The following is a 12,500-nucleotide window of genomic DNA, read 5'->3' as shown; positions in this document are numbered from 1 at the left end:
CAGTTTCACTAGATTTTTTTTAAAATTTATGACTGGATGTTTTATTTTATTTATTTACTATTAGATGCCATATAAATATTTTTGCACATTTCAGACATGTTTCATCTCAGTTGTCATGGTGGTTTGTCCAATGCTTCTATTAAAGCTTACGTTGGATTCTGACGATGGTCTGCCATTTAGCACCTTCATTTCAGCACTTCGCTAAAAGTTACTTCCTTTCTCTCTTTTCTTATGTTCTGTTCATGTACAGCACTGATTGTCTTGTTACTGAAATTAGCAATACAAATAAACTTGCCTTGCCTTAATCTGAGCTGACCTTTACCAACTTCACCAGTCTCTCTTTCTTAATGTTGAATCTTGACCGCTGACCCGAACCGAGGCAGCTGAGACCTGCAGTGCTTTACTTTTTGGGTTTTGTGAGCCCCCGGATGAGTAATTGAGCCGTTCTCTCTTTTTAAATGATCCCCAACTGCAGGTTACAGGATCCCCTACTGGATTGTAAATAAACTTTAGAATTCACCTTAATTTGCATTAAAGTTGAACAAGAATACAAAAACTTTTTTCAGAATTTAAAGCTAATTTACTTAATAATCTGTTGCACATCTTTTGATGATTTTTATTTGTAGTGATGGTGCAAGTGCACACAAACCTTAGTTCAGAGCGCAAATTTAGCTACTAGTGGGTTATTTAAGATGGTTTAAAGTTTTGGTATTGAATCAGTTAAATCCTGATTTTAAAACATAAGAAATGGCCTCATGATGCACATCGAATGTAGAGACAAATTGAAACATACATTGAAAGCAATATTGTGCAGATTTTAATAGACTGCAAATATAGTAAAAAACAACTTATTTTTAATGAGACTTCTACAAAAGGTTGCCTAGTTTTTAATGTGTATGCATTTGTGTGCAGTAAAAGTTCCCAGGCTTGATTTACACTTAAATGTTTAGATGCTAAACATGGATTTAGCATCTAAACACGTGGTACCACGTGGTAGCAATCACCATAAATCTGTAGAAAACTTACGAGCTGCTGATGACTGGATCGGCATTTCCATCAAAATCTACATCATATATTGGCCCACTGATGACGTTGACCCCGTTCAGCTCTTGTGAATAGTTCAAAAGCATGGAAGTGTGGAAATGTGTCCAAACCTCTGAGAAAACATGAAAAAATAGGGCTGAGTACAACAAATAATCCTGTAATTTTTACAAACAGACATCTCTGAACTCTGGATTATCTGTGTTAAACTGTGTACAAGCAAAAATGAGCCACCAGAGGGCAGCACCTGATGGTGATAGGTATTTTCCATGCATTCGAAATTCTTTTTTAAAATAATTATTTTCATGTTTACCTAGAGAGCTTTCCTTTAAAGTATGTTCACAGATTACGGGTAAACTCTGAAGGATTTTATTGAACAAAACTCAACTAATACTAAACAGTTACCAGATTGTCCAGATCCAATTCACAATGTACATGAAAAAAAAAACTTTAGTTTTGAACAGTTTAGAGAACAGAAGTAAAGATGTAAAAACTTTTGTTTTAGTTGTCTGAAAATTTGAAGATCTAGCAAGAAAACACAAGCTTGGCACTGAGTCAAAAAAAACAGAGATCTCCTCAGTTCAGGAGTTGAAGAATAGTTCTACAGACGAGCTTTGTTCAAGCATGCACAAAGCAGGTTTTTTGTGTACTGGAGGCCTGGCAGGTTATGGGCACATCCAGGAACCTGAGGCAGTTCCTACAAATATCTTCTGTACGTTGCTCAACCTGTTGTCAAATCTTATAGCTTTGAAATTATTGCATTCTTAGCGTAAAAACTCCAAATGCTCTTAAAAAAAACAAACAAAAAACAAACTCAAACTTGACAGATATGTGCAGAAATACTTACTTTTAAATGCAGGGAACATTGGTACCATGTTGCTGCTGATAAGCGAGTCAGTCTCTGGACCAGTGGCATTTAGATCTGTAAAGATAATGACAAGTGGAGATCTAGGTGGAGATTCATTGCAAACACGATCAATCAATTACACTGAAGCAAATGGTGGAAATTACTGATGACGTGAGGTTGGAAAACCTACAAATGCTAACCGTGTACATTGTTAAAGCTAAACTTTACAGGCCTATCGGTCAAAATAATCTTAAAATCTTTAGTTGCTGCAAAAAAATAAAAATAAATCAGTGTTGTACCTTATTTTGTACCAGTGAAAATGGGAAGTGAGCGTTAACTTTCTCTTTCACTTCACCTGCTGAAGCCACCTGGAGGCAAACCTTTCTAGACGTAACAGATATACAGTTACACACACTCACAGGGGGGGTGCAGCAGACCATACGACAGATGGCTCTGATTTCTGTAGCGGAGACACAGCCGGTCAGAGGAAGACGGGACGCGCACGTCAGCTCGAACACACCCCTCGTGGCTCGGGTCTCGCACTGTGAACTGAGAGAGGGGATCAGTGAGTGGTGGACAGCAGGACAGGTCTTTGGGTGCAAGATCATTTGGCCCGGATTCAGATTTAGCTTACTGAACGGCTCGGTGAGGGAATTCCACTCTTTTGGTTAGCAGAGCTCATAGAAAATGTCATTTATCTGAGGTTAAATTCTTGGGTGATGTTAAGTGAAACCACAAAATTTATATGGTTTAGCCAAAAGCAAAAAACTTCCTCATAAAATCATCTATATGTTGGTAAAGAAAACATTTACCTTCTTTATTTCTGCTCAGTTTAAAAGTCTTTCAAGAACAATAGGACAACAAAGGTATGCACGCAAGATTCAAAATGCTTACTGTTTGCTTCGTGTCTGGAGCTTTTCCTTTTAGTTTTAACATCTACAGGCAGTAAAAGAAGAACAACGCTGCATATTTAGGCTGATCTGTTATAAAGCAAGTAATTCTAAATCCTCTTTAATCAATGTATTTAAGGTACTGACTTTACACTTGCGAAAATTCTGGAGTTTATCTCAAACAGCTTTGAACACGTATTTTAGCATTTTTTTGTAAAAAAAAAAATATATACAGCTCAAGCTATTGGAGAGTATCTGCAAAGAAAATAAAAAGAAGTCTTGTTACAAATTCTTAATTGGATTGAGGTTCGAATTTAAACATAAACTCTGACCAGAAAAACCTCCCCGGAGCATGATGCTGCAGTGATGATGGTGACATGCAACGTTGGCTTTCTGCAGCGCAGAATGTTTTGCATGCAGGTAAAAAAAGTTCAGCTTTGGTGTCACTCGCTTGCCGTGTCCCTGGACTCATCGAAGCTCATTTTATGAGAGAACAATAAGTCTTATTATCCTCTCGGAGCAAACAGATCATGTTGGAGCCCTTATAGGGAGAAACCTACATTTATGCAACAATACTTGCAGTAGACAGCCGCTTTATCAACTTTACTGTGTACTTGTTACAGAAGTTAGCAACAGAAGAATGGAAAGAAGATCAAGAATTTGCTCATCTCTATTAAAAGTAAGTTTGTATCATTCTGTGATAAGATTGCAAGATGATAGTTTGGCCAAAATGAATCTGTGTGTTACACCCAATTTCACTCTGCTGTATTGGTATCATGACCCTTGCCCCAGCAGAAAAGTTTTACCAGTAATACTTTGTTTCTAGATGGGACCTTTTCAGCTCAGTTCACTTGCAAACATGACTATAGTAAATTTGTAAAGCCAGACTGATTTAGTGTCATTTTGATTTTTAGATATTGTATTTGTTGTGAGACATCCTTTTGTAAAACTAGGCTACAATGTTGTAAAACATCATAGCCTAATCTGTTGTCTTGCGATAATGACATTATTAATCTTTAGTCATTACCAAATACAGTTTGTACTGACAAAATAATGAGGTGATAAAAGTTATTCTGAGATAATATACAACACCCTCTGTGATAGCGACTGCCCTTGTAAAGATACTCATAGCGAAAAGTCGTTCTGTGTCACATCGTAATAACCAGGAAGTCATGGATTACCAATTAACTTAAATAAACTTAATAAAGTTATATACAAATTGAGAAGCCGGCTTCTGCTACTTAGGGATTACAAAGTGGCATCAGTTATGGTAATATATAAATAAAAATAATTTATTGTTTTCTTTTAAAACTTAATCTCCAAAATAAAAAAATAAACTGACTTAGGAAGAAATGAAAAATAAAAATAGAACATACAAACATGCCATCAAACCATCAATAAAATAATAATAGAACGTCATTTAAATCCCCTGTCAACAGGTTTCCAGGATTTCCTTCTTTCACCCCTGGAATATTGCCAAAATTAAAAATATTCTGTCTAAAAATAACACTGAAAAACAAATCTTTTAAGACTGGGCTATTGTAATTCTTTACTATCGGGAAGCTGGTGAAGAATCTCAGTCATCCAGGTCATGGTCATTCCAAAAAAGGTAAAAAACAAAAACAAAGCAACTGGACAAAAAAACAAAAAACAAAAAAAACAAAGCAAGTCCAGTTGCTTTGTTTTTTTTTTTTTTACTTTTTTTGGAATTACTATCAGGAAGTCCACAAAATGCAGTTCGAAGCCTTTGGCTGATCCAAAATGCTGCAGAAAGAGTTCAGATAAAAATTAAAAGGAGAGGTCATGTTTCCCTCTTTCGGCTTCCCCTCATTGGTTTCCTGTTAAATCAAGAATAGAATTTAAAATTCTCCTTCTCACCTATAAAGCTCTTAATAATCAATCCATCATATATTAGAGATCCAAATACCCATATGTTGCTAATAGAGCATTTTGCACCTGCTATATACATTATTATTATATTCAGTTTTTCCTGTTTACATGACTACAGAAACTTCTTGAACCATAACACTCTGGAACCTGTTTTCACACTGTGTCGTTGTCAGAGGAAACGCTCGGCGTTGTCGTGTAAATGAACAGTGGAAACACAACCAAACTGTTTAGTTTTCACCAGGAAACATCACGTAAACGGAGTCTTAGGCTCCTCCCCCTCCCCTCTTGGCTGCGCTTCAGCTCACAGCATGAACCAGAGCAAACTGGTGGTTGATATACGTTAGAGACTCCAGCTGGCGCGGACTGATAGTTTTAATTTAAGCTTGGCGGATTCTTGGAAATCCCATTAAAAAAACACAAGCAGGGGGCTTATCCAGTCAGCCAAGTTACTCTGTTTCTGTGGAGTAATTATCTCTCCGAATAATCAAGTTAGCCTTAGATCGATTTTCTTGCTGGAAACTTTATAATGAATAATGATGTTTAGGTTTTTGTTTTAGATGTAATATTTAATCTATAATGTAACACAACGAAACTGTCACAAACATTTCGTGTCATAGCACTTTTTTTTTTTTACCTACAGTGGTTGCAGACAATGCACTGCATGCTGTATTCTGCTGTATTTGGATCGCACATCCACTTGCTCAATCATTCAGACAGAGGAATCCGAGCTCTCTTGGAAATGCACTGCTGTGCCTGAGGTTGTGATTTACAAGAAAGCTCTGCCACAAAGTGCACAAAGGACAAGAGCCGTACAGCAGGGACTCAGATGCTACAGAAACCTCCTCCAGTCTGCAGCCAAACCAAAGCCACGGATGAAATACGGCCGAGGCAGTTCCGAACCGATGGGGCTAAGTTTAGAGATGAAAGAGAGCGCCGAGCTGTGCACTCACCAGAGGCGGGAGGGTGTACGACACCCAGAGCGGCGTGAGGCGGTCTCTGCTGTATCCGCTCAGGTAGTCGGAGTGGTACAGCAGACAAAAGCTGATGCCTGCCTGGACGACTGCGGGGGTGCCGAAGGGATGGTGACGGCGGCGCAAATTATCTTTGGTGACTAAGGAGAGAAATCGAAGCTTTATGTCAATATTTCCCAGCGCTATCTTGAATGAAAAGAAAAACAAGTCATTACCTGAACTCATTGATAAAAGATTTCTGTTCATTTCTGTCTCCTGCAAAGATAAGATAAAATAAGATAAGGTGCAACCGCAGCAAGACCTACAGTTTGAGTTTGCATGTTTAGCTCATTTATGTTGTGAGAATTTGTGAATGTGAGTCAAGAAAGAAAATGTGTAACAACAGTCCAGAGTGTCGAACAAAAGCCCCCGTACCATTTCAGGGTTCTGAGATGGACAGAGGCATTTGAGGCTGTCTGTGGGGAGCGGGTTGGAGCCTTCACAGGGGGTTTCATGGGAGAGCTGCGCTGGGTAGACGGGACGATAGATGGGATGCTTCAGGAGATGGTTCAAGCTGCCATGGGTCCCGTTGTTTGGAGACGGGTGGATACCAAGAAGGTCTGATTGAGGAAAGAAAGACGGAAATAAAACCTTAAACGCAGGATATTTAATTTACGAAACAAAGTGTATTTATCGAAAAGGAAAAGAATCTCTAATTTTCAGAGGCTGTTGCCGTTATTCTTTTTTGTCTTGTAAAAGCAGTCCTACTGCCTGAACCTTTTTCATGTTTTGACATGTCACAACCACACATTCCCGTGTATTTACATTATTAGGAAGTTCAGATGTTTTTTTTAATGACTTTCACAAAGTAAAATAAGAAAAGTGCAGTTCGTACCAATGGCCCCTCTGCATTGATAAAAAGGCTTAGCCAGTGGATGGATGGCTGCAGAAGTGCTTGCAGAGTTGCACAATTCAGACACATTCAAGGACTTTGGAGCATAAACATCCATCCACTTTAATGTCCCAACGTCTCAATTGCATTCCAGCGAGAATCCGACGAGGCCCCTCCGAAACCTCGACTTGCTTGTTTGCTTATCGTTAAGCCTACTTGTGGTGTGGTTTGAATCACTGTCTGTCTGCATTACCCAAGTGCAGTTAGTTAACAGGTCATGAACTGATGGTCCAAAGTCTTCTTTTAGGATTATGTGCTACAGAGGATGATAAGCAGGTATAGGCAATGGCTGGATGGGCAGGTCCTGAAGCAGAGAAGCAGCCCCAGATCTTCCCATTACTAGCTGCGGGTCGCGATTGTGTTTTATCTGAAACGCTGTGTTGGTCCCATGATGCCCATCTTACACATCTTCAGGAGTTTTTTTTTGGCAAATTCAGTATAGTCAGTTTTGGCCTTGGAACTCTTCCATAGATAAAATTTTTGCTTAGTAATATCCTTATTATCGTATCATGAAAGCGACATCTAAGGCACGTGAAACCTGCAGGGTTTCAGTTTAATTCTTGTGTTCTCGTGGATAACGTTCCTCGTTGGGGTCCAATGGGAGTGTCAAAGCTTTGGAAATAGCTTTACCCCTTTGACATTGATATATGTTGATGTTGTTCTTGTCTGTTGTTGAATTTATTTGGATCAGGGCACGATGTGCTGCATTTCAAGATCTTTCAGTGATATCCTGTTTCTACAAGTCTGGGAGAGACCTGGGTGTGGCTAGAGAAATGTGACTCTGCTTTTGTAGTTAATCACAGGTAATTTGTGATTTAAAGAGGAGATATTATGCAAAATAGACCTTAAATACATTTTGTTGGGAGTCTTTTGGAATGCAGAAAATATGTATGTAGTCTCTCCAGGTGCTGCATATATATCTTCATATACGTCCTGGTCATATTTTTTCAAGCACATCAGTTCTCTATGTTCTCTATTATGTTTTTTTAACATAATAATGTCACAGTATTTGCTGCAGAGCAGCTAAACAAGGTCATGGACTTCCTGCTTACCAATTTTGCAAATCTATCCTTTTTATTTTTCCCTGCAATTTCATAACCCAAGCTGAAGGATGCCTAAGCTACAAGTGGATAATAAAAATGCACATGACAAAAATGGCCGGACTGGGTGGAGTGGAATGCTCTGTGACCTGGAGAAGTGGGGGGTGTGAAGCGCCCCCTATAGATTTAAAGAGACGGCAGCAAAACAAGTTGTTCTCAGACGCACCTCAGAACAGGGGTAAAAAAAGGGAGACATGGGCGAAAATTAACGAGGAAGTCAGACCAAGGCATTCACTTTATATAGCCCAGAAATGACTTCAATGTGAAAAGGAAGAACTGAAAATCATATGTCCCCTCTAGCAAGGACAGGGTGATAACTTGTTCTGGCCAAGTTTATTCATCCATTGTCTGTAGCCCCTTATCAGCGCAGGGCAGCAGGAGGGTGGATTGAGTGTGGGAGTGGTCATTGGACAAGAGGCGGGGTACACCCTGTACAGGTCACCATTCCATCAATAACAGAGACACAAAGAGCTACTTTCTGGAAATGAGTGCCTTTGTCCTTGATCTGAGCAGGTAAATAAGATGATTTGCCAATGGAATAAGATTTTTGCACTTAAAATAGGAACAACTCATCTCCATCATCTTACTTCAAGTGCAGTATATCTAATTATCTCATTTTAGGGGTAGAAAATACTCCTTCTATTGGCAGATAATCTTATTTACCTGCTCAAACCAAGGACAAACACACTCATTTCAAGAACATTTTACTTATTTTTAGTTCTGTTTTTGCAGTGTACAGCATATCAATAGGCCTAAACATGTGGAAAAGGCTGGGTTGACAGGGATCACCACACTAGATTGCCACAAATAAACATCCCCTCATCAGTGCTAGCTAAATGACAACGTTTCAATAATTTTCACTTCTTCTCACTTGCTGAACGTTTCTCAAACCTCGGTTTGGATGTGTGCGGTTTCCTTTTAAATTGGTTTCCTTTTTTTTTTTTTTAGGAAGTAGAGCAGAAACTGAAGGTTCAAGGACCACACCTGTTTCCTGTAACTGAAATGTGTCGGTAAGCTGGATGTTGTCAAAACTGAGACCAGCAGCAGTGTAACAAAACAGACGCAAAAGGAAAATAGTAACAGCTATTTTTCTTACTGTAGACATAATCTTCACCATCTCTTTTTGAGATTAAAGCATCCATCCATCCATCCATCCATCCATCCATCCATCCATCCATCCATCCATCCATCCATCCATCCATCCATCCATCGCTATGCACAGCATACTGTTTTTTTTAGGTCAGTCAGGTTAAAATTTGACAGAGCAGCAATGCATTTAGGATATTAGTCACTAACTATAAATGTCCATTCAACAGTTGTGATTATATATTAACCTTTTCAACAAAGACCTGACCAACGTCTCAAGTTATTTTTCTGCGGTGTGTAGAAAAGGTTCAACCACATGCTTAACAAAGTCCTTTAATTACAAATGTACACGTGTAATAAATTAAGAAAGTGTTTTACAGCAAGATGCTTTGCTTTTAAGACCACACTTTTTGGTATGTAAGAGACACTCTGTCCCTTTGTCCATGACTTTAAGACCATATTAATTAATTTGAGTACATTTTATTTCATCCATCCATTTGCTTATCCATGCAGTGGGCTGGTACCTATCATTAACAGTCATTGGGCAAGATGCAGGGAAAACCCTGGACAGTTTGTCACTGGGCAACATGGAGACACTCAGGACAGGCAACCAAGCACGCACAAATTCACACCTAAGGGAAAATTTAATGACACCAATTAATCTAACAGTCTAACAGTGGGCTCTAACAGAGAGAACCCACAAATGCACATGGTGAACACGCCAACTCCGTGCAGGAAGGTCCCAGTGTGCGATTTTCACCCAGGACTTTCTCACTGCATGGAAATAGTGCTACCAGCTGCACCATTGTGCAGCTCTGCATAAGGGTTTGACATGTGAAAACACATAGCAGCTCAAGTCTCAGCGAGTCAATGGCACAAAATTTTATATTTCACAAAACAACACCTGACTAAATAATATCAGCAGCAGCATCTATCCATTCATCCATTCACCCATCTCAGATTAGATAAATAGTCCTAATCAACTGCTTGAGCAGTCTCACTGGGTTTCTTTTGATGCAGCGAAGCTCTACATCCAGGTCCTCTCAGAAGATTGTCGTCTTATCTTTTAGGCTGACACCAGCCGTGCTACGAAGGAAGCTCCTTTCTGCTGCTTGCATACAGGATCTCATACGATACTTTTCAGTCCAGCGTCATATCTCATAACCATTCTCAGTAAAACGACAACATCTTTTACTCCATCTTACCATAACTCATGAATGAGAAATCAAGATACTTCGACGACTTACAGCACCAAGAATAACGAAAACTAATTTTAGCCACTTACCACACATGAGGTTATATATTTCAATGTTCTCAAAGGGGGCCACGACCGTGTTCGTCTTAAATCCAGGACCATAACCAATGAAGATTGACTGGAAAAACAACAACAACATATACAGTAAGTTGTTTTTTTCCACACAATTTAAATTCTATACGCATGAAGTAAACTAAACTAAGCTTTTAAGGAACTACGCCAACGTTTGCGAAACGTAAAGCATTATTCAGGCCCAACTGTAAACATTAAAATGTCAAACCTTGATCCACCTATTTAGTTCATGTGTAAATATTTAAAGGGAAGTCAAGCCCTGAATTGACCCAAACCTAAACAGGTTTCTATACCGAAGGAGAACATTAGCATGTTTGCAGAAGAAGCAGCCCCGGCTTTGCTTTTTACTAAAAAAGTACACAAGAAACGACTCTGAGTAAATTCCAGCTTATGATAAACCCAGAGACAAGTGGTGACTAAGATCACAATGGCATTAAGATGAACTCTTTCCGTGTGTAGGTTGAGAGAAACCTTTCATTCTAAGTGCGACTGTCGTAATTTACTGACTTCTTGGAGCATCTGAGTTCTCAGTCTTAGAGATTTGTCCATATATTTCATCCCTTTCTTCACTTGTATGTAAACAGGGATGAAAATCCAATTTCCAAACAGTATCAAAATAAAAATACTTGTGGGAACCCTATTTCTTTGAGAGCAGATATTGCTTCACCACTAAATATACTTTGCAATACGTGTTTTTAAAGTCAACACAGAAGCTTTTTCAAATGTTTTCAGTCCTTCATTATTTCATGTCTCAATGGTGAGGACGGTTCATTCTACCTATAATATAGTAAATATATAGTTTTTATCATCTTCTCGTAAATCAATGGCTACATTTAGTAACTTCCTGTTATCTTCAAAACTAAAAATGGCATAACAAAGGTTTCATGTCTACAGCAAACACATACGCTTTCCTTCCGCTGACCTGCATGTTGGTGAAGACGTTGTCTGAGCCGTGGAAACCACCGTTGCAATTCTTGCCCGGAGTTGAGTTACTGAGGAGAAAACATTAAAACAAGCACATTAAAACAAAAACGAAAATTAAAAATAAATGGAGTTTGAGGAAATACTGGAAAAAGGAATATATTGAACATCCTCATCAAGTAGTTAATGCATATTACAGGGTTAGAGGGAGGTTTCTTGTGTCTTATTTTTTCCCAGCTTGTGGTATGATTTACCACAATTATAGGGTTACTGCAAATCAAAGGATTTTTGCTGCTCCTTTCCAACATGCTTCTTCATTCTGTCATTAAAAGATTTAGGCATACAGTTTATTCTAGCAAATGATAAGCCGACTACAGCACTGCTGCTTTTCCAATAGAGATAAACTGCACCAATGTAAATGTCTTTATATCTTCTACTTGAAAAATGTACATTTACTTACTGCATTGGTGGGTTACAAATATGAAGATAGACAAAGGTTATAAATACTAACATAGCTACATCATATTGCCTTAAAATCATGGTGAAAAATCTTTTTTAATGAGCCATCAGAGAACGTGCAGCACCAGCCTCTCCTCTTCCTGCAGCTGCAGGCTGCTGGTCAGCTGCCTGAAAAGGCTAAACATTCTTCCCTAGCTTACATGTAAAACAGATTTGGCTGCTTGGAAATATTTAGGCTGGTGAAAAACATGAACAGTCATGTAGAAACTGAAAGAGCATCACTCTTATTAAAGTAACATTACATTTAAGCTGCTATCAACATCTGCGGTCTAGCTATCAGATCGCCTGATTCAGCTAGTTAACGTCAGCCTGTTATACTTCCTGTTTTAGCCCATTAAGAGTAGCATAATAAATACCCTATGTTCTTATACTATTCTTATATTGTTACAAAACTAACATTATAGACATAACATAAGCTGCTACTATTTACCAGTTGTTTATTCTGTTTTTTTGCTTATAAGGTAGAGTGGAGATTTTTCCCGGAAATGTAGGCAAGAAACGCCCAAGTCCCTCTTTGACTAACTCCGCAGGGTCAGGACCGTTTTATCCTGTCGCGTCTTACTTCTTGCCTCTGAGGCCTTCCTCTTCTTCTTATAAAATTGTAAGACAGTTTGCTTCTCGCGACTCACAGCCATGTTCAAATCATAGTGTGAGAGCAGTGGAGCTACACTGCTACCTGAAGCTCGCTGGACACATAAACACTAGAAGTATGCATGCGTAGAGGAAACCAGCAAGAAGCGAGCGCGCACATTGGCGTTAGGGAGGGAGTGGTCAAAGATTGGCTTATGGATGATTCCCCTTCAGAAGCCGAAAAAAGGTCTGCCACTATATCTCTAAGTCTGTCTATCAAGACAAAAAAGAAGAAAAAGAAGAAACTAACGGATAGAAAACACTGTGATAACTCTAATAAGTAATTCTTTTTGCAGGGCATGAATAGCATTGCTTATTATCAGATCATGTTTACATATTTGTATAAA

General features: G+C 38.8%; 1 protein-coding gene across 1 annotated transcript in view; it reads right to left on the bottom strand.

The window, feature by feature from the left end:
- The window catches only part of LOC118566146 (ectonucleotide pyrophosphatase/phosphodiesterase family member 3-like), a gene marked incomplete at its 5' end in the record, with an annotated part of 16,276 nt that extends 5,199 nt beyond the window's left edge, over positions 1-11,077 (bottom strand). Inside the window, 8 exons of the mRNA XM_036147305.1 lie at positions 1,027-1,156; positions 1,889-1,963; positions 2,308-2,437; positions 5,619-5,779; positions 5,855-5,894; positions 6,054-6,238; positions 10,042-10,129; positions 11,006-11,077. Of these exons, the coding sequence (XP_036003198.1) occupies positions 1,027-1,156; positions 1,889-1,963; positions 2,308-2,437; positions 5,619-5,779; positions 5,855-5,894; positions 6,054-6,238; positions 10,042-10,129; positions 11,006-11,077 (881 nt within the window). The remainder of the gene's footprint in view (positions 1-1,026; positions 1,157-1,888; positions 1,964-2,307; positions 2,438-5,618; positions 5,780-5,854; positions 5,895-6,053; positions 6,239-10,041; positions 10,130-11,005) is intronic.
- Positions 11,078-12,500: the final 1,423 nt, after the last annotated feature.

Source organism: Fundulus heteroclitus, chromosome 15 (assembly GCF_011125445.2).
Source record: "Fundulus heteroclitus isolate FHET01 chromosome 15, MU-UCD_Fhet_4.1, whole genome shotgun sequence".
Lineage (NCBI taxonomy): Eukaryota > Metazoa > Chordata > Actinopteri > Cyprinodontiformes > Fundulidae > Fundulus > Fundulus heteroclitus.
This window is presented reverse-complemented; position numbering and strand designations above follow the sequence as displayed.